The following is a 20,912-nucleotide window of genomic DNA, read 5'->3' on the forward strand; positions in this document are numbered from 1 at the left end:
CTCTCCCAGTAAGGAACGTCAGGCTATTGCTTAGAGACCCACAGACAAAGTGCAAAAAGTATGGCCACCCAAACAGAGGGCTGCATCTCAGGGAAACAAGGCCTCCCAACTGGGTTTGGACAAGGCAAAGCCTATACAGGGATGGGGGAGGGAAGTGTCAGTAGGGGCCACACTGGACAGCCCGGAGTCTGTATGAGGGGCAAAGAGCTCTCTGCTGATACCCAAGACAGCCAGGGCCCCTTCTTCTGATCTGCCGAAAACTGTGAGAATTATGGTTTCCTTCAGTCAAACTCCAGGGGTCAGTGAGACCAAAACCTACCATGACCTGGTCCTAGGACTCAACAGCCCAGGATACTCCCCACCCCCAGCAGTTGCCCCAGTGGAAAGCCAGAATCTGGGGTAGATGTGAGGAAGGCTAAGCAAGCATCTCACTGGCCAACTGTAGCATAAGTGGCCTCAGCACGTGCCCTGGGTGCCTTTGGCCTGTGGGAGAGGGACTGAAGAGGAGGGGGGACTAGGTTTCCACAGTGAAAAGGGCAGAACTACTGCTGTGATCAGTCACGCCTTCCACGGAGGATGCTTCAGCCTCTGGTACAATGATCGTGGCATCCCAGAGACATCCACCCCTCCCACCTCCAGTGGGGAGGCTACTTCCCACGGGACCCAAAGGAAAGCAAGTCAGAGAAAGAACTCAAGGACGGCCCTCCCAAGCCTAGGAAAGAAAGTTTCAGAAGGCAGAGAGGACAGTGAGGATGCTTTACTCCTCAGCTTCAAGAACTTTCCATCCTTCTGCCCTCCCTGTCTTCTCCTCTAATGCGACATCAGACAGATGGAGACAATGCTCCAGAACCCATTATGTCCTACAAGCCCTTAGGGGAAAAGCAAGGCCCCTTTCATCTAGGAGTGTTGTTACTATATGGATGTAGTTCTCCATGTACTAATATTTAATACGTAAAGAGTTGACTACGTGTCAGGCACCGCTGTAAGAGCTTCACATATATTTACTCTCTTTAATCCCTACAGTAACCCTATTAAGGTGTTATCCAAAAACTCTCCAAGGCCTAGAAAGGCTAAATTAACTGACCCAAGTTCACAAAGCTGGTTATATAAGCCAGGATTCAACCCCAGGAGACTGGCTCTCTCACTCACTCTACAGCCTCTCCCAATGTGACCGCTGGACTGGCCCTCAGTGAGGCTCACTGGCCCCCGTCCTCTGCCCCCTAGCTCCTGGACTCACATTCTGCCAGCTCCGCCTGTTTTGTTCAGAAGTCTGATGAAGGCCTGGCCTCCGTGGCAATCCCAGCAATAACCAGGAGAAGATTCTCCTGGGGACAGCTGAGCCAACTTCTCTCCCACTCACTGCCTGCCCTGGTAACCCAGGTACCCCACCCTTTGGCCAGGGGGCACAGACATCTGCTGACTGCTGTAGTCTGCGACTTCATCTCAAATGCATCTTTTGTTAAAGAACACTTGCTACCGTGACTGTCCCAGGACCTGGCACGCTGTGAGCTGAGAGCCAAGGTCCTTGTTACAGCTACTATTAACTAGCTGGGTGAGCAGGAACAATGCACCATAAAACTGAAGGGCGGGATGAACTGTGTTCTTTCTTCTAACGCAGTTTCTCAGCCTACAGATACTTGGGGCCAAAAAAGTCTTTGCTGCACGGTGGCTGTCCTGGGCACTGTAAGATGGCGTATCTCCTTTGCCTCTACCTACTTGAGGCAGCAACCTAACATCCACACCCACCCAACTGGTGACAGACAAAGTTCTCCAGACATTACCAAATCTCACTGGAGGGCAAAATTGCTAGCAGCTGAAAACTACAGCTCAAAAGTAGTAGTAACCAAAACAAACAAAACAAAACAAACAGAATACAGGTTTTGCCCCTACAGACTCAGGTAGGGTGGGAATTCTGGCTCTTTATTATAGGGTTGGGCTACAGACAGCCCCTCACAAAGGATCGGGGGCCCAAGATGCCAAGAGCACTGGGGTTGGAAGACCTGCTTTAGGAGTGAGCGGCAACAGTCCCTCCAGCACAAGGAAGCAAGGCCTATGACCCATGACCTGCGATATTAAGACGCAAGCAATGAATTCTGGGATCTAATCTGCTCTCCACCCCCCTTCACCCCCCCAGCGCCCCCCCCCCAAAGGGAAAGCCAGACAACACAGTGCTGGAAAACAAACCAAACTTGCTGACTTCACAACTCAACAATGATAATGAGGAGCCGTTATCAGGAGTCGTCTTTGAAAGAAATATCTGAACAAAGGAACAACGGAAGTCAGTTTTCTGGGGTTCCTGAGGTCTTTCAGTGTATCAGATCTCCTTAGTCTGACTGCCAGGTTTTGAGAAAACGGTTGTGGTTTGTGTTGTTTTGATTTCCCCTGGAAAAGGGCCCCTAACTGCCCTCAAACTCCTCAGGGTGCTGGAAACCTTCATCTTTGAAAAGTGATGTTTTAAAGAAAGAAAGAAAGAAAAGAAAGTTGGCTCTGAGGAGCCTCAGAGGGAATTTTAATTAATTCAATGGTAAAGAAAAGTACTTCCCTAGCACTCTCTGAAATCAAAATTTGGTGATACCAAAAAGAAGGGATGGTTAACAAAAGCTACAAAATATTCCTACTACCATCAGCTGCTTCTGGGCAGGGAAGAGACACTATTAGGATGCTAGGTATTATGTACACATTGAAAAATGAGAAACTGTACCTGTCCATGTCCACTAAGTCGGTCAAAATTAATCTTAGTAAGGTTGTGATAAGTAGTTGACTCTTAGTACTTTAACCCTTATCAGAAGATTCACAGCATATCATGGGTACTCAAGGCACACCAAGCAAGGCTCCCTTGAGGTCTGCCACTCCTCACTGTCTCTTGACTACTTACTGCCTTATCTCTTATCTCACCAGACAACTGAAAGGTGTCTTCATTTCAGTTTCCCACATCATAGCCAGAGGACCTGGTACCCACACTAAGCTCTCAAAAACACATTAAAACTCTTGTCTTTCTTGACTCTTGGGGTTTTGCTGAATTTTTGGCTTCTAAGATACTCCCTGCCCCCTCCCAAGTCCAGAGTTGAAATCCACCCCTTACTCACAGTGACGAGCCCAAGCAAGCTATCTCTGTTCCATAATCGGAGTGAGAATATGTCAACTGTCCATGCATGTTAAAAAAAATTTGGCCAATGGCTAAAGGAAGGCATGCATACCTCATTTTCACTTTTATGATTAGAAAAGATTTTGCTTCTTAAGTGGCAAAATCCTGTCTCTTGAATGTTACACCTTGATTAATAAAAAAGAACCCACTACTTCTTCACCCAGAGGACAGCCAGCCTTGATCGTTGGAAGACAGGAAACTCCCTCACCCTCCCTACCTTGCTCCTCAGAATCAGCCTCAGGATCAGGATCAGCTTCACGCCTTTATGAAAGAAGAGTCTAAGGCCTTTCTTAACGTCCCCCTATCCACCCATCCCCTTCAGCCCTGTCCTAGCCATCCCCCCCAATGTGCCTTTCACTCTCCTCCCCCCTTCCTGCAGCCAGGAAGGATTCCTACCTCATCCTCACAGTCACTGAGCACCTCATCGGTGGCCAGAAACTGTGGCTACAAAGGTGAGCAGCCAGGACTCTCCCTGCCCCAAGGAAGGAACCAGAACTGAAAACTACCAGGTCTGATGCATGGTGGGACTACAAAAATGCCATGATAGGGCACCTGGGTGGCTCAGTCAGTTAAGCACCTGCCTTTGGCTCAGATCACGGTCCCAGGGTCCTGGGATCAAGCCCTAAGTGGGGTTCCCTGCTCAGTGGGGAGTCTGCTTCTCCCTCTGCCTCTTCCCCTCCCCCCACCTGTGCTATTGTTTCTCTCAAATAAATGTTGAAAAACAAAAAAAACAAAAAAAAAAAAAATTGGTCATGAGAACTCCCATTAAAAAAAATGCCATGATAGGGCAAAGGCAATTTGTGTGAAGAGCATGGCATTTAAAGGAATGGTGATCAAGTCCTCGGGGAATGAGGTAGAGAATATGGAGGGTCAAGGGGCCTTCAGTATCCAGTGTTAAAAAAGGGTTCTGAAATGTTCCAGTCTCGCTCCAGAAAGAGATTGGAAACAGAGAAACCCTAGGAGGCCTCTGAATTAAGCCAGAGACAGGTTGACAAATGTGTAGCGATCAGAATGGAAAGTCAATGAAATGAGTCCAGAGCTCCCAGCCACAATAGCCAGAGGGTACTGGTGCCATTAATGTGAGCAAGAGAAGAGTTAGTTGCATTTCTGGGCATGCTGGGTGATGGTGCTGCCAGCATCCCGGAGTGAATGCAGACAGGGGCCAGGATGGCGTCCACTTCTGTTCCCAGAAGCAGGTGAGCATGGTCAAGAGCATGGGGCTCTGCAGCCCGATGGCATGACTTTAATTCCCAGCTCTTCCAACAAAAGCCAGTGACCTTGGACAAGTTACTGTGCCTTTGTTCCTATCAGTAAGACAGCGATGCTGATAATAACTGCTTCTGCTTTGTGAAACTGTTGCGAACATAAGCTAACAAACATAAAGAACTTAAACCAGGGCCTGGTACACAGTAAATGCGGATGTGTTTGCTCTCAAGTTTCAAAGTGTCAATCGGCAAATATGAGCAAATAACTCTTACTCTCCTGCTAATGGTACAAAAACTGGACTTGTCCATCAGGAGACAAGTTGGGAGGAGTGGGGGGCTCGTTGTGGCTAAGTGCATCTAAGTTTTCCATGCCTCAGACTACAACCCAGAATATGCAAGATAATGGGGATTTCAGAAGAGTCCAAATCCAGACCTTTTCAAAAGACTCTCTAAAATTAAACTCAAACTTCAACCTTCTCTAATTCATCCTTGTAGCAGGAACTGGAAAAGAAGCTTCAAGGGATACTGGGATATCTCAATCAGTTAAGTGTCTTCATGTAAGGGTCATGAGTTCAAACCCCACACTGGGTTTCACACTAGGTGTGCAGTGGAGTCTACTTAAAAAGAAGAAAAGATACTTCCAAAATATTCTCTTATTCTCTTCCTACTTGCTACACATTGGTAGCTGGAATCAAACCCCTTTGCTCACCTAAGCCTGGAGGCCAAGTCCCAGGTTCTGACTCCAGGTAAATTAAAGGTCTGACTCTATTCTGCCCCCATCGGTGATTTAGAGGAAATACACCCAGCGTCCACCCAGACCTTCACAGGCTAAAATGAAGCTGTCAGTGTAGGTAAGAGACGCCTACAAAAAAGACAAGGCTACATTACCGTGCTTTATCATCAGAACTCCCTAAAGTGAAAAAAAAAAAAAAAAAAAAAAGAACTCCCTAAAGTGGACAAGGCTGCTGCTGTCACTCCTGTTTTATAAGAAACCAACAGTCCAAACAGGCAAACTGACTTGTTCAGGGTCCTGTGGTTAATAAATCACGAAACAGATTAGAACTCTTTTCCAGATACCCTGGCTTATGCTCCCTCCACCCTGGGACCAAAGTGATGACTCCCAACCATACCGAGACAGTCCAAGTCTTAGCCTCCTTCCTCTGGATTAGGGGAGAGTAAATTGATACAGGAATTAAAATGTCCTGGAGTGATACACAATCAAGACCTCCCCTGGATTAATAATCCTCCAGCTTCCTACTTTAGGATTTGCTAAGGGATGACTCTTCCCCAAGGGTTAACTCACTTCTTGGGCAGAGAAGTCCAAAGAAGTTGCCAAGATCCTGCCGGCTCACAGACACATTCTTAAACTGAATTCAAGTGCAGAGCCGAGCCACATCCCAGCAATGAGAGAGTAACAGTCGTTTTATACGCAGAGTAAATGAACTCAAAACCAGCGGCCCTCTCCTCCCTCCAACAGTCTGAGGCTAAGTACTGCCGTGTTTTATTTGAAGGTTCCTCTATTACGGCTCTGAAAAAACACCACGAAGGTAACCCACCATCCTCTCCTTTGCTCTCAGAATCCCCAGAAGGGGAGTACGAGCAGGTCGCAGCACCCAACAATTATGTCAAGACACTATCCCAAATGTGTTCCCTCTAAGACACAGAAATTTCAAGTATGTAATTAAGCAACGCTGCCACTGCCTCACAGCTCTGGACACCCCCCCCCAGCCCCTCCCGTCTTCTCAAGCCCTAGCTGAGGTCCAGGGTCAGGTGCCAACCCTGAAATCCCGGGTATTTCAGAAACCCAGTGCTCGGCAGAGTGATAGCGCCTCGGGCCCAGCCCCACCCCCACCCCATACCCGGAGGCACCTAGAGCTTGGCTCCCGGCCGGCCAGAAGCTCTTTCTCATGTAAATGACTCGCCCGCGAGCACTGGCGGGGCCGGGGGGCTGCCGACCGCGAGGTGGGCAGACCTGTTGGAGTCTCGGACAGGAAAAAGCTCGTCTGCCTAACGAAAACCTTTCAAAGAAGACAGCAAAGCGGGAACGGGGGGTAGACTGGGGGATCCTTCGTGTAACTTTTAGGAGCACCAGAAGGATTAACCAAAGTTCGCCCCCTACTTGGAGGCGGGCGCCGGGTATTCAGGGCCCGGCCGCCCCGAGGCACGTCTGTGGGTAAATGTTCGCCCCTCGCGGGGCCTCAGTTCCGGGCGCCTCAGTTCCGGGGAGGGGGCGAGGCGGGCGGAGTTTCTCGGCCGCTGTCCCAGCTCCTTCCCCGATCGGCCTCTCCCCAAGCGCACCTCCGCGAGGCCCTGAGGAACGCCGAGGGGAACCGCACGTCCCCAGAACGCGATCCTTTGGCACAGGAGACCCCGCGCAGTCCCACGTGGCAGCAGAGCCTCCCCGACCAGCCACGATTCTCCCCCCCCACGTGCTCTCGCCGGAACTCCGCAGCGAGAGAGGGGTTCCTCCCACGTGGGCCCCGCAGTCTCAGACTACGTGCCGGGAGACCCGCCCCTCCGGGGGGGGGGCGCGAGCGCGCGCAGGGTGGCAGGAAGGCAGAGAGCCGCGCGGTGCGCGAGCCCAGGCGCCTCACACGCGCGCACACGCCTGCCCGTGCCTAGCGGACGTGGCTCCTCGCGCCCAGGAGTTTCCCGGCAGCCCTGACTTTTTCCGCGTCCTCGACCCCGAATAGAGAGGAAGTGGTTCCCCGCAGGGTCAAGGAGGAGAGTCCCGGCCGGCCGGGACCCCAGAGTGAGGGCCGGGGACCACACAACTTTGTCAAAGGCGAGCCAGCCGCCCCGGCATGCGCTTACTTACCTTCTGCACCTGATCATGGTTGAGCTCCGTGAAGAAGTAGGCGAGCAGATGCGAAGCGATCATCCTGCCGCGGCCCGACGGCGCCGAGTTGGGAAACCGAGGTTGGAGCGCGTGCGGGGGAGGAGGACAGCGCGGTCCGACCGCTTTGTATCTGGGCTTGGGGGCCCGGCCGGGAGCAGTGAATCCGGACGGCACAAAAAGAAGGCGATGGCACGCCCAGCTAGAGAGTCTAGGGTCTCTGTAAACAGGTTTGGGGAGTCCCGGTTGCTAGAAGGCGCCCAAAAATCACTGCTGGAGACGTGTCGGGTTGCCCCACCGCCAAGGCTAGCGCCAAGGCTAACTTCGCCACAGGATCAGTAAAGGCTCAACTTGGGAAGAATCTCGGTCCGGTCTCACTTGGGCGAGCGGACCTCTACGGCTCACACGCGCGCTGCTCTTGCCCACGGAGCTTCTCCGCTTGATGACACGGCGGCGCTAGCGGCGGCCGGTGACTCCTGCTCCGGAGTTTCGTGCAACAATGTGGCTTATTGAGGGGCTGCCGGCTCGCGGGCCTCCCGGTCAGTGACGCGCGCACGCCCATTGGCTGCACGGGGAGGGTGTGTGTGCCCACGGGCCGCCCGCCGCCGCGGCGCAGCCAATCCGTGCGCACGGCCCGCGGGCGCGGCCCCTCCGACACCCGAGCCGGGAAACTGGAGGGGCGCGCCCGGGGCAGGGGGCGGGGCCGGGCGGCAGGGATGGGACGTGTGGTCCGTGGCTAGAGGCTGGGGCGGAAAGGCGCATGAGCCACCGCCGCGTCAGGCTTAGCTATGGGTCGGGGGCGCGTGATCACAGACCCGGCGTGTGGGACGACTGGAAAGACGGGTCACCCGACCGGCACGTGCCTTGTGCGGGGACAGGGACACCGTCTGGTATCTCGGGGTCATGTGGGGACCCCCAATGCTGGGTCACATTTCTGAAACATCTTAGTCCCCACCTGTCGTGGCTCAGTGGGGCGCAGCGCTGAAGCAAAATTGAGGCGTCACCGTAGCTGCTGCTTGCTCTATACCAGGCATCACAAAAACGGATAGGGTGTGGGTTTTACTAACCTCGTTTTACAGATGAGGAGCTTGAGGCACCGGCCGTTAAGAGACTTGCCCAGAGTCCCACAGCTATGTGGCAGATGGGGGAAGGAACCCACACCCGTCTGACTTTGAGGCCCAATTCTTTTCCCCTATTTTCCTATTCTACCGCTCTAAGAGCCGTGGGAAGTAAAGGGCAGGAAAGGAGGTTAATCCGCATCTGTGGGACAGATGCGTGCGTGAGACGGGCTGGGTGATAAGTGTGTACCTGAATGATCCTGGACGTTTGTGGGGTGGGGTGGTTTACAGATGCTGAGAGGAGGGGGAGGTCCGGCCACAACTAATGCCTGGCACCAGACTCTGAGTTGGTATATGGGTGGCAGCTGGCAAGAATGAAATACAGACTTATGCAGGCAGGGGACTGGTGCTTGTGGAAAGGAGCAAGCCTGGGGCTGGAGAGGTCGCAGGGGAGGGAAGATGAAGGGCTTTGTGTCCTACTGAGGAGCTTCTCCTCTCATAAACAGTCGGGTACTATCTGCACTGTATACATTATTATAGTATTATGTAAGTAATAAATGTTCATGGCTGGAATATACAGACAGAAATAAAAAACATCCATGATCAGCCTCTTGGCAAAACTTCTTGAAAGCTACGTACCCTTGCCAACTATACATTCACGCCTCTCTTTCCGCGTACTCCAGTCAGGCCTGCGTCCCAAACTGCGTTTGTCACACTCACCATAATGTCTTAACCTGTGGCCAAATCCCGTGTTCTTATCCCCTTTCCACCCTTGTCTTACTCCACTTCTGGTGATGCCCACACACAGTTGACCACATCCTGCGTCTGGACACACCTTCCTCAGGGAAAACTGGGGAAGCTCCACCCTTCTGGTGTCCCTAGGCTCCTCAGACCCTGTTTTCTCCACCTGCAAATGCAGGAGTACACCAGGGCTGTCCTCCACCCTCGGATCTGGTTATGCTCTCTCCCAGGGTGATCCCTCCCAGCCTCATGACTCCGTGCTGGTAATGCACAGATGGAAATCTACAGCAAGCACCTCTCTAGGAGCTCCAGACTCAATTCTCCAGCAACCATTTGTCATCGCCACTGAATGACTAGCGTCTCACACTCAACATGTCCAAAGCCAAATGCAACTTTTCTTCCCTAATCTATCTCTTTCCCAGTTGTCTCAGCAAATAACATCACCACCCACCCTAAGTCATCCTTAATTCCTTCCTGCCACTCACCCTCATTACCAGTCAGTCCATCAGCAAGCCGTCTATCTGACCCATAAAATAAACCCTGTAAGTGACCACTTCTCTCCATGTCCTTGGACGGCTTGGACACAAGCTGCCAACAACTCAGCCAGAGCCAATACCACATCAGCCTACCTTGCCCCTGGTTCCATTCATGCCTTCTCTCCCTCCCTCACTCCAAGCCATCTATCTAATGGTTTCTAATCCTAGAATAAAATTCAAAATCCTGACAGTGATATGCTATAGCCTTTTGCTCGCATTCATCCCATCCCATACTGCTTTCCCCAGTACCCTGCTTGGCATTCACATGGGCATGCTGTCCTCAAAAATGCCAAACTTGTTTCCCATCCAAGGGCCTTTATTCTTTGTTTTTCTTCTGTCTAGAATATCCTTCTCCAGATCTGTGTCCCGCTGACTCGGCTTAAGTATCAACTCTTCTTCAGAGGACTTTCTTCTGATCAGTTTAATCTCAAGTGGTTCCCCTAGTCACTCTCATGTGACCCTGATTGACTTCCTACTGACTTTCCTATTGTTCTTTCTCTCCTTGCTAGACTGTGAGCTGTGAGAAGGCAAGATCTGTATCTGTTTTGTTCCCTCATACATGCAGTGCTTAGAATGATGCCCAGCAAACAGTGGGCACACAATAAATATTTGTTGAATATCTAAATGAGTAGGAGAAATTTTAGAAATAACCATGGTTTGGGATGCCTGAGTGACTCGATTGGTTAAGCCTCTGCCTTTGGCTCAGGTCATTGATCCCAGGGGCCTGGGACTAAGTCCTGCATCGGGTTCCTCACTCAGTGGGGAGTCTGCTTCTCCCTCTGCCTGCTGCTCCTGCTGCTTGTGCTTTCTCTCTCTCTCTAACAAATAAATAAAAATCTTTAAAAAAAAAAAAAAGAAATAACTATTGTTCATGTTTTGTATAATGATACACACACATACACACACAGAAAGAGTTCATAGTTTCATATATTATTTATCTAATCTTTTCCACCTCTAGATCTTTCCTAGTTCTCACCTGACTGAAAACAGCCTCATAGCTGGACTTCCCTCTTTAGATAAACACCATAGATATATAGGTTTAGATATCCAACAGAGCTTCTTAGAGAAGGGATGTGATCAGATTTGTTTTTTTAGGTCAATAGCTGAGCTCCAGGGTGGGGGTGGGGGGATTAGAGACCAGAGACAGAAAGAGGCCTGAGCTGTAAGGTAGGACCAAGGCCTGAACCAAGGTGGGGGTGAGACAAGGTGTCAGGCTTTTGACCCCCTGGAGTGGACAGGAGTGGCCTGTCAAGAGGAGGATGCCTCCTACCTGGAAATACTTGGAAGTCCAGCGCTATAAAACCTGTTGGCCCCAAGGCTTAGTATCAAGTCATGATATCAGGGTCGTGGGATCAAGTCCTATTCTGGGCTCCCCGCTCAGCAGGAAGCCTGCTTCTCCCTCTGCCTGCTCCCCCCCCCCCCCCCCGCCCCGCCCCGCCCCGCCCCGCTTATATGCATTCTCTTCTTCTCTCTCTCTTTCTCTCTCTCTCTGACAAATAAATAAAATCTTAAGGGAAAAAAAAGTCCTGTTGGCCCTAGGAGGGTGGGACCAAACCCCATGGGTCATGTCGGCTATGATCCCTTTTCTGTACACTGACTTTAGAGCCTCTTCCCCACTCCCCTCTCTGGTCCCATTTCATATGGACCCCATAACAATCACAAAGTGACTTAAGTACACATAATGTCTTCTGCAGGCCCCAGTTCCAGGAAGTAGGGTAGATATTGTTATAAGCTCCAATTTATACATGACAAACTAAGGCTAGGTTACTCACAAAGCTGAGACTTGTGTCTTGGGTCTTCGACTTTTCTAGCTCTAAATGCCATGCCTGGAGTGTATGACTTCTTGACTCTCAGATCTCTCTCTCTATCTCTTACACACACACAACACATTTAAGAATAATGAGACACCCATGTCATTTACCCTCACAGCCCCAAGAGAGAAATTAATCAGTGAATATTTATTAAGCAAACCCTTACAATGTTCAGGACAATCTGTTCAGTGCTGTAAAAATTATAAAAGAAACACAAGATGTGGTTCTTGTCCCCCTGAGGGATTAATTGTTTAATCAGAGGTACAAAGCCAACACATAAAACAATTAAGGCAGAATGGAAAAGTCTATCACTGAGAGTCAAACCTGTGTGTGTTTCGACGTGATGGAGTTTCAGAGGAAGAGACAGAGCCGCAGGCCAGAGTCGGCCAAGGGTGGTCTGATGGATACAAATGCCAACTTTTACACAGGCTGGCTCTGGCCTTACACAGGACTGACCCGAACCTGGCCATCAGCTTTTAGGCAGCTGTCCTGGGGAAGAGACATGGCAGAAGGCCTCGGTCTCCCAAATATTCCTTTCTCTAATTAGGATTTCTTAAGTTTGAAGCAAGTTATAAGTGATGGGATTACGTAGATTTTAAGAGGGAGGGTGGGCCTTCCCTGAATGCAAATACTTAAGACTCCCGACACTGTGTTATCTTTAACACTGGGCCCTAAAGACCTCCATGATCTCTCATATTTCAATCACAATGTGTGAATTTGGGAGACTGGGGGGAGGTGGTATTGAAAGTAGTTAAAATAGACAAATGGAAGCCACAAGATGCACAACCTCATTTTATCTGTCAGGTTTGCAAAAAGAAGCTATTCAAGCTAGTTTAAGCAGAGAAAGAGTTAACAGAGGACTATTTAGTCTCTTTCAAGATCTTCAGGAGGGCCAGAGAATCAGGCTGACAGGCTTGCCACTCAAGAGTGACGGCCAAGTGACGCCATCAGACTCTGCCAGTGGAAATGCCGTTGCTCGGGCCACTGGGCTCAGGTGTCATGCCCACATTGCTGATGCTGGACGCAAGATTAGCCAGGACAAGCCACAGCCACCTCTGACAATCGGATATCTCTCAGCGTCCTTGCTAGAAGGAATTCTGCACAGCACCCCCTTTATGGTGTTCGCATCCAAACTGACATCTTGCAGCTGGTTGCTGGAGCTTAGGCATGTGCCCATGCCCTAACCGCAAGGGAAGCTGGGAAAGCAACCCCAGGAGTCAGGAGTCGTAACTTGGAAAACTGGGCTACAGGAGCCCAAAGCTTGACAAACATCCACCACACCCAGCAGTCACTGAATAGGCTACATCGTGAAGTTTAAAGGGCCCTTCGACAAATTGGCTTCCTAAAAATCCAAAGTATATCAAAAGCATTAAAAAGCATGGTGGCACGCTGAGGCTCACATGGGGACACCATGTTGTCTTCAGCCTCCGTGAGCTCCAGTTTCCTCATCTGCAAAGTGGAAATCACGAGATGAAATCTAGTTCAGGACACAGTATATAGTAGATCCCAAATACCAGTTTCCTAAACTCGTCACTCATAATATCAAGCTTTCTATGCAGTAAGAACTCGATGATCTTTAAAAATTCCAGATGTCAGAAATAGTGAATGCAGAGTCTCAGGGACGTGGGAGAGATTGGTGTGTTCCAAATGACATGCAGTGCTCTGGTCTAGAGCGCCACAGTCTGGGGGGAATGGCAGAAGGAAGGTTGGGCAGGTAGGCAAGAGGGTTCAGCAAAAAGGGAAGTATTAGCATCCCATCTGCACCTGGGGTAGAAGCAACGTGGAGGACAGATTGGTGGGGAGTAAGACTAGAGTCCTGGGGAAAGATGCGGGGGGAAGATTCTACAAGGTTTATGGCAAAAGGTCAGAGAAGTGAAAGAAGTGAGAAAGGTAAGAGGCAGCTCAAACAGAACATGAGAGATGATGAAATGGGAGGGGTGAGGGCAGGAAAGACTAAGCCGGTGATTCTCACCCTTGGCAGCTCTTCGGAAGAGCGGTGTGTTGAGGCGTGGAGGCCCTTGGCCCTGGGTACAGACAACAAGGGGTACCTTGCCATAGCGAATGCATAAATAATAGTAAAACCTTTCGTCAGTTTGGGTTTTTATTATCATCATGGGCTGGCAATTCTAAACAATGGCCTTGACAAAGTATGCTTTCCTGGATTACAGCTCAGGGGCCTCTCTGCATGCCCACTTCCCTCCCTGCTGTAGTCGCTCTATTAGAATCATCTGGAAAAGGCACCTGGGTGGCTCAGTTGGTTAAGGGTCTGTCTTCAGCTCAAGTCATGATCCCGGGGTCCTGGGATCCAGCCTGACATCCCCGCGGAGCAGGGAGCCTGCCTCTCGCTCCTCCTCTGCTGCTCCCCCTGTTTGTGATCTCTCTCTGTGACAGATAAATAAAATCTTAAAAAAAAAAAAAAGAGGAATCATTTAGAGAACTTTTACAAATCCTGATGCCATATAAACAATCAACATGTTAATGGCATCTTTTCTTCCGTTGTAATAGTGAACGAAAAGACAAAATGTCTAGGAATTTAAATAAACAGACAAGGAACTCGGGATGCCGACTAGTACAAGTAGGGAGGTGCACCATAGCTTCCCGGAACTTCATTTTGTCTAATGTAAACTTGTAAACTTTAAATACGATCCAACTGAAAATAATGGATTTTTTTAAATAAACAGGCTGATTGTAACATTCATATGGAAACATAAACAAGACTTTCCTCCCAAATTCTGGAAACCACAGGAAGAAGCTTGTTCATTTGCTTTTTCTAACGTCAGAGCGGTGAAATCTTTTCCGAGAGAGACGAAAATCTCAATGTCCTAAGAGACCCACGTCCCTGCTCAGCAGGGAGTCTGCTTCTCCCTCTGCCCCTCCTCCCCTCGGGCGTGCACTCTCTCTCTCTCTCTAATAAATAAATAAAATCTTTAAAAGAGAGAGAGAGAAGACCCTTAAAAGAGTATCCATTATGTAAAATCAAAAGTCAACCTAGACAAAAATACAGATCAGACATAAAAGGCTCATTTTTCTACTATATAAAGAACTTCTTCAAATTAGTAAGAAAAGGAAATAAAAAATCCTTGGGTAAAGAACACAGAGAGTTCACAGGAAGGGAACAAATGGCTATTTGATATATGAAAAAATTATTAACGTTACTCAGAATGGTGAAAATGCACCTATAAAATATACTGATAGACCATTTCTCACACATCAGGTTGGCACAAATCAAACAATGATAATAATACACCTTACCATGAAGAACGAAGGTGCTCTTTCTCCCAGCATATTGGTTTTTTTTTAAAACACTGTATTTATTTCCTTGAGAGAGCGCAAGCACAGGGGGAGAGGGAGAAGCAGACTCCCTGCTGAGTGAGGAGCCCGATGTGGGCTTGATCCCAGGGACTCTGGGATCATGACCTGTGCCAATGGCAGACACTTAACCGGCAGAGCCACCCAGGCGCCCCCTCCTAGCATATTGTGGATGAAGAAACATGGCCTCCATAAGATCTGCATGACACTCTCCATCAATCCCAAGCACATGGGCCCATTGACACCGAGTGCCCATTTTTCTTACAGGTAAGCCTACACATGCTGTGTGAGGTGATTCCCTGGGGCATCCATTGTCAAAGCAAGGCTGGGGTTAACTTAAATCCTATCATTTGGGGAATGGTTAGGTAGAGTAAGGCATATCCAATACCATAGAATAACTCGGCTGCATATAAAAAAGAAGAAGATGCTCTCAAAGTATAAACATAGAACAATCTGTAAGGTAGAGTGAAGTCAAAAGTGTTAGATGTAGAAAGTATGCATACAAAGTCCAAATAAAAAGGAACTGAAAATAAAATAAACATATACCCACACAGAGTTATAAACTATCCTCTAGGTGGAGGAACTGAATGACAGGAAGACAGGTACCTGTACCAGGTACAATGAGTATTGTCTATTCACAAAAAAACAGGATGAAGTTAAGAAGAATCTACTGGTGTAAAGGTAGGGGAGGAAACGAAACTAAAGGGACCCCATGAAAAACTACTTTTCTGCTCCTTTTCCTGATTCTGTTCTTGCTAGGACCTACACCCCTCCCCTCCCCCGCCATACACACGCCTCATGAAGCGGTAATGTGGGTCCTCCTTGTACAGGTTAAGGAGTTAATGATTTCTTTGGAATTTCCAGCACAAGACAGCACATCTAAGGGGTGACCAGGTGGGGCCATCAGGAACATTTTCTAAGACCACTGACTCACCAAGACCCCTGGTTCCGGGGCAGAAGTGACATAACACCTCAATGCTCGTCTACGTTCCTGGACACCTGAGAAGGCATCTGCACCAAACTACAATCCTCCATAAAAACCCCAGACCCAGGGTGCCTGGGTGGCTCAGTGGGTTAAAGCCTCTGCCTTGGCTCTGGTCATGATCTCAGGGTCCTGGGATGGAGCCCCACATCGGGCTCTCTGCTCAGTGAGGAACCTGTTTCCTTCTCTCTCTGCCTGCCTCTCTGCCTACTTGTGATCTCTCTCTCTTTGTGTCAAATAAATAAATAAAATCTTAAAAACAAACAAACAAAAAAAAACCCAGACCCCAAGCAAACACCAGACACGCTCTTCTTTCCTTTCTGAGTATCCCGGATACTCTGTCTGTATCTGCTTTCTCTGTATCTCAGTAAACTCTGCTCTCACTCCCTCTTGGCTCAAGTTTGATTTCTATCCTGCATGAAGCCATAACCTGACCCCTCTTGGCTGGGGCTGCGGGCACACCGTCCTCCCCTCCCCCGCCCGGGTGCTCCAACCCAGCTAGCCTGCTGCAAAGGCAACACAATAGAGTAAAAAGGACAGGGGACACCTGAATCCACCAAAAAAAATTTAAAATCTTAAGTTAAAAGAAAAAAAAAGGATGCCCAGGTCACACCCCAGTCCAATTATACCAGGATGTGCGGGGGTAGGGCCCAGGCATCGGTATTTTTAAAGCTCCCGAGGTGATTCCACTGTGCAGCCAACATTAAAGACCATGGCTGTAGCATGACTCTGGGTTCTTGGTCTTGGTGCTCGGGGTAAATTTGCATCTAAGTCTGACTCCTCCACTCACTAAGCCCTATCCCTTTGCACTCACTTCTCTGATCTTTTGTATCTATTCCTGGTCAGGGCTATCTAGTCCTTCTCTTCTTAGCTGCCTCATTCTTCCCCTCTAGGCAGTAGGTGCTCAGTTTTCTTATCAACTTGCCAAGAACCCAGGTAAATTCCTGACCTCCTGTCACTTTGATGATGAGAAATGTATTAATTTTAATTAAGAGGGCACCTGTCCCGGTCTGAGTGGGCAAGGACGCTGCCTCTCTCTCTGCCAGTTTGATGGTTTCAGGTGCAAGGAACAGAACACTCAAGCTCCAACAAAAAGGTATTGTTGTTTCAAATAAAAAGGCACCCAATGGTGGGCTGAGCTTCCTGGGAGCGTCAGGGCTCTGCCCCTCCTCTGAGGGGCTCTGGGCTTCCTGAGTTGGCTTCATCTTCATACTGGTAGTTAAGACGGATACAACATTGCCTGCGTTTCAGCTACAAACTGCAAAATCCAGAGGAAGAAAAAGGAACTGCTTCCTCCCGGGTCTCTCTGTCTCTCTCTCATTCTCTTTAAAGGATTATTTTATTTATTTGAGAGAGAAGAGAGCACACGCATGAGCCAGGGGAGGGGCAGAGAAAGTGGGAGAAGCAGACTCCCTGCTGAGCGGGGAGCCCAGACGGGAGTGGGGGTTCCACATGGGGCTCTATCCCAGGACCCTGGCCTGCTGACCGGAGCAGAAGACAGCCACTTACCCAGCTGAGCCATCCAGGTGCCCCCTGGGTCTCTTTTTGATAAGGAAGAAAACATTTCCTCAAACCCTCCTGCAGTTTTTCTTCCCCCTAATCTCATTAGCCAAATAATCACATACCCATTCTTCTGCCAGCAATCTAGAAAGAAGAATGGATTATCACGGTTGGCTTACACCCACGGCTTGGAGGGGTGTACTTTTCCTCCCATGAGACATTTGACAATATCTGGAGACATTTTGGCTTGTTTCAACGGTAGTTGGGGTTCTACTGGCAGAAATGCAGCTCAACATCCTGCCCTACACACAACAGCCTGACAACGTAGAATTCCCCAGGCTCAACATCAAGAGTGTCAAGATTGAGACACCCTGCCTGAGACTAATCAGGGCCCACCCTACAGCTGAGGACAGGGTCACCTTCCCTTAGTCATGTGATGGCTAAAAGAGCAGGGTTTTTACGCAGAGAAGAACTGACCAATCTTCCCTACATCATAGGTATTGGGCTCCTGTACCAATTTCCTGTGGAGTAATCCAAATGGAGAATTTCAAAATCAGTGGTCTGATCACAATAGATTATATGGATCTACAGTTCTAGAACCCAATGAGGGTAATATTCTTTTTAAAATGTTTCTATTGAGATATAACTGACATAAAACATTATATTAGTTTCAGGTGTACAACATAATGATCCAATATTTGTGTACATCAAAAAAATGATCAACCCAATAAGTCTAGTTAATATCCATCGCCACAGAATTTTTCCCTTGTGATGAGAACTTTTAATATCTACTCTCTTAGCAACCTTCAAATATACAATATTATTAGCTATACTCACCATGCTGTATATTACATCCCATGATATTTATTTTATAATTGGAAGTTTGTACCTTTTGACTTCCTTCACCCATTTCACCCACTTCCATACCCCCTAACATTCTTGATTTAATGTGCATATTTCTGCAGAACTAGAAGGCTAGGCACTTAAGATGGCCACAGGACATTTGCTCACTGGTCAGTCGAAGAGCATTACAAAAGTGCTCTCTAAATCTTTTCAGAGAGGGAGGTATGACTTTACTATTGGTAGAATTTTAGCAATTAGGGAAAATGTGAGGTTGGCTGCTTCTGCTTGCAACATTGGCTGGTATCTCAAGGAGACATGGGAGTTCAGGGAGTCAAGATTAAAGTATCAGCTGAAATACCCAGAACAATATATCCCTGTTCTTTGTTTTTTGCTGAGACAGTTATTTACCCAATATCTCTCTGGCCTGAAAACAAAACCATTCATTACAAAGACCAACTTTTCAGAGCAAAGAGCAGGGTTAACATGCCATCCCAACAACTGCATATGTCTGCGTAGATTTCTGATTCCTACACCTCTGGAAAACTTGAGAACTAACTCATGCCCATGGAATAGGCACAGATTCCTGGTGTATCAAGACTCAGCCACCCTCCAGTGGATGGCAGCAGGCTTTCATGCCAACAGAACTGTCCCAGAGTTCTCTTCTGAAACTTAAAGTCAGGTTCATTCACTCACATCCCTATAAGTTAGTCACTACCTATGGAAATCATTTCTTCTAGTCACCAAATATTTCTTGTTTTCCCTCAGGATCGTGGTAGGATTGCACATCCTGTCCCTTTAACTTTAGAGGTGGTCACGTGAATTGCTTTGTTTAATGAAAACTCCAGGAAGTGCACACAAAAAAATTGAGCTTTCGGGGTTCCTGGGTGACTCAGTTGGTTAAGTGTCTGCCTTTGGCTTGGGTCATGATCCCAAGGTCCTGGGATGGAGCCCCGCATGGCATCGGGCTCCCTGCTCAGTGGGGAGCCTCCTTCTCCCTCTCTCTCTACCCCACCCCCTGCTTGTGCATGCTCCCTCGCTCTCTCTCTCTTAAATAAATAAATAGAATATTTTTTAAAAATTGAGCTCTGAAAAAAATAAAAATTGAGCTCTGGCTATCATGGAAGCATAGAGAGACAGTCTCCATCATCCTAGATCCATAGGTAAGGAGGACATGGAGCAGGGTCCACACCAACCTGTAATGGACAAGTAGTATAAGCAAGAAACCACCATTTAAGTCACTTAGATTTGGGGTCATCTGTTGCAATAGTAGAGACTGTTATATCCTGACTGACACAGTTCCCAAAATGCTAACTCACCTCCCGTCTTTTGTGCCCCCCACCTCCTCCCTGTATTTCTCCAGTCTGATCTTCTCCTTCTCTTTTCACATCCAAACACAGTGTGTCTTCTGGAGCCCCAATTTTGCACCAAACAAATTCCCTTGCATCCTTGGTTTCTCCAGAGAATGTGTTTCACCTTTGGGCCTTACCTGACCCTGGCTCTCCTCTAGAGGCTTCTCCTCTCTCGCATCTCAGACCTGAGGGTTGGGAGGTGATATTGGTGGTCCCAGTGCCAACACTGCTTTTACCCTTGAGTAAAAGTTCTACTCCTTTTAGGACTCCTGGCCTCCAGCTGGGTCACCCCAGGCCCTTTCACATTTGACGGACATCCTGGTCACTCCTCTTCCACTGCCCTCTTGGGCACTTGGATCAGAGTTCTCCTCTCTTCTCCAAGTCCTGCAGAATCCTGGGAGGCGTCAGTTAGCCGATGGACAACTACCAAACACCCTAACCTTGTAGCTTCCTGACTTTTCCAAGTGCGGTAGTCTCTGCCTTGTTTGTGCTCTGGGCACATTCTCTGAGGTTACATCATAAATCCTGTCTCCACTCAGAACTGCTTCCCTTTAACCATTGAAGCTGTGATGACCCGCCGTGGAGGGACAATGAGTTGGCTCAGTAGGTTGAGCTGCACTGGACACTAAGCAAACTTCCACTTGCCAAACCATGTCCTAGAGCAGAGGTTCTCAAATTTTAATGATTTATTCTAATCACCTGGGGATCTGGTTAAAAGTCAGACTCTACTGAAGCAGATCTGGTGTGAGACCCGAGTGTCTGCACTTCTAACCAGCTTCCAGGTGATGGCCATGCCTCGAGATCCCACTTTTAGTTGCAGGGAGTGAAATATCCCTGAGATGGGGCTGTCCTGTGCTTCCCAGTCTTCCTTGGAAAGAGCCGGCCACCGCCGCTTCGAGCTGTCATCAGTCCCCATGGAACCCACCCAGCAACAGGAGACCTGTCTCAAGGAGTCCACACCAAATGGTGAGCTCTATCTGGAGTCTTCCACTTGACTTTTAATTTTTTTAAGGATCCCTGATGCAAATGGTTCACTGATCTTCACTGCATAGCACACTCTCATCAGCCCATGAAATGTCCCTCCACTTATGGTTTATTTCTTTTCATTTTTTGCAACCCTTCAACCCTGATACCCATACCTCTTTCCTCCCCAGCCCTTGTCATAGGTCAGCACACTAATATGTTTGATATAGGTCCTTAAATATGCCTGCATTCAACCTTGTAAAATGAGTTTTATATGTTTACGCTTTTAAATTGGGTAAATGACGAGCAATTTAAAAAGAAAAAAAAACATAAGAGACCTTCTGTATGCGGTCTTGTTGTATGGCTCTTCCTGATGAGGTGGCTGACATTTATGTCCCCCTTACTTATACAAGAAAACAATGCACCCCTTATTATTTGAACCAGCCCTGTCAAGTCTGTCTCTTGCAACCAAAATGACCTAAGGAACACTCTGCTTCGTGGAGGTGGTTGTGAGGCTTAACTGAGAACAGGATGTGCTGTCTGGACTTCCCAGACCCATGGATCCTTAACATTGGATCCTCTTTTGTTGTAGTTGGCAAAGGGCTGAATGAAGAGTGATTTAGGCCAGGATTAA

The 20,912-nt window shown here is 48.5% G+C and overlaps 1 protein-coding gene across 1 annotated transcript in view; it reads right to left on the minus strand.

The window, feature by feature from the left end:
- The window catches only part of HK2 (hexokinase 2), a 59,460-nt gene extending 51,795 nt beyond the window's left edge, over positions 1-7,665 (minus strand). Inside the window, exon 1 of the mRNA XM_045979838.1 lies at positions 7,169-7,665. Within this exon, the coding sequence (XP_045835794.1) occupies positions 7,169-7,231 (63 nt within the window). The 5' untranslated portion in view covers positions 7,232-7,665. The remainder of the gene's footprint in view (positions 1-7,168) is intronic.
- Positions 7,666-20,912: the final 13,247 nt, after the last annotated feature.

Source organism: Meles meles, chromosome 15, assembly GCF_922984935.1.
Source record: "Meles meles chromosome 15, mMelMel3.1 paternal haplotype, whole genome shotgun sequence".
In the NCBI taxonomy this organism is placed as follows: domain Eukaryota; kingdom Metazoa; phylum Chordata; class Mammalia; order Carnivora; family Mustelidae; genus Meles; species Meles meles.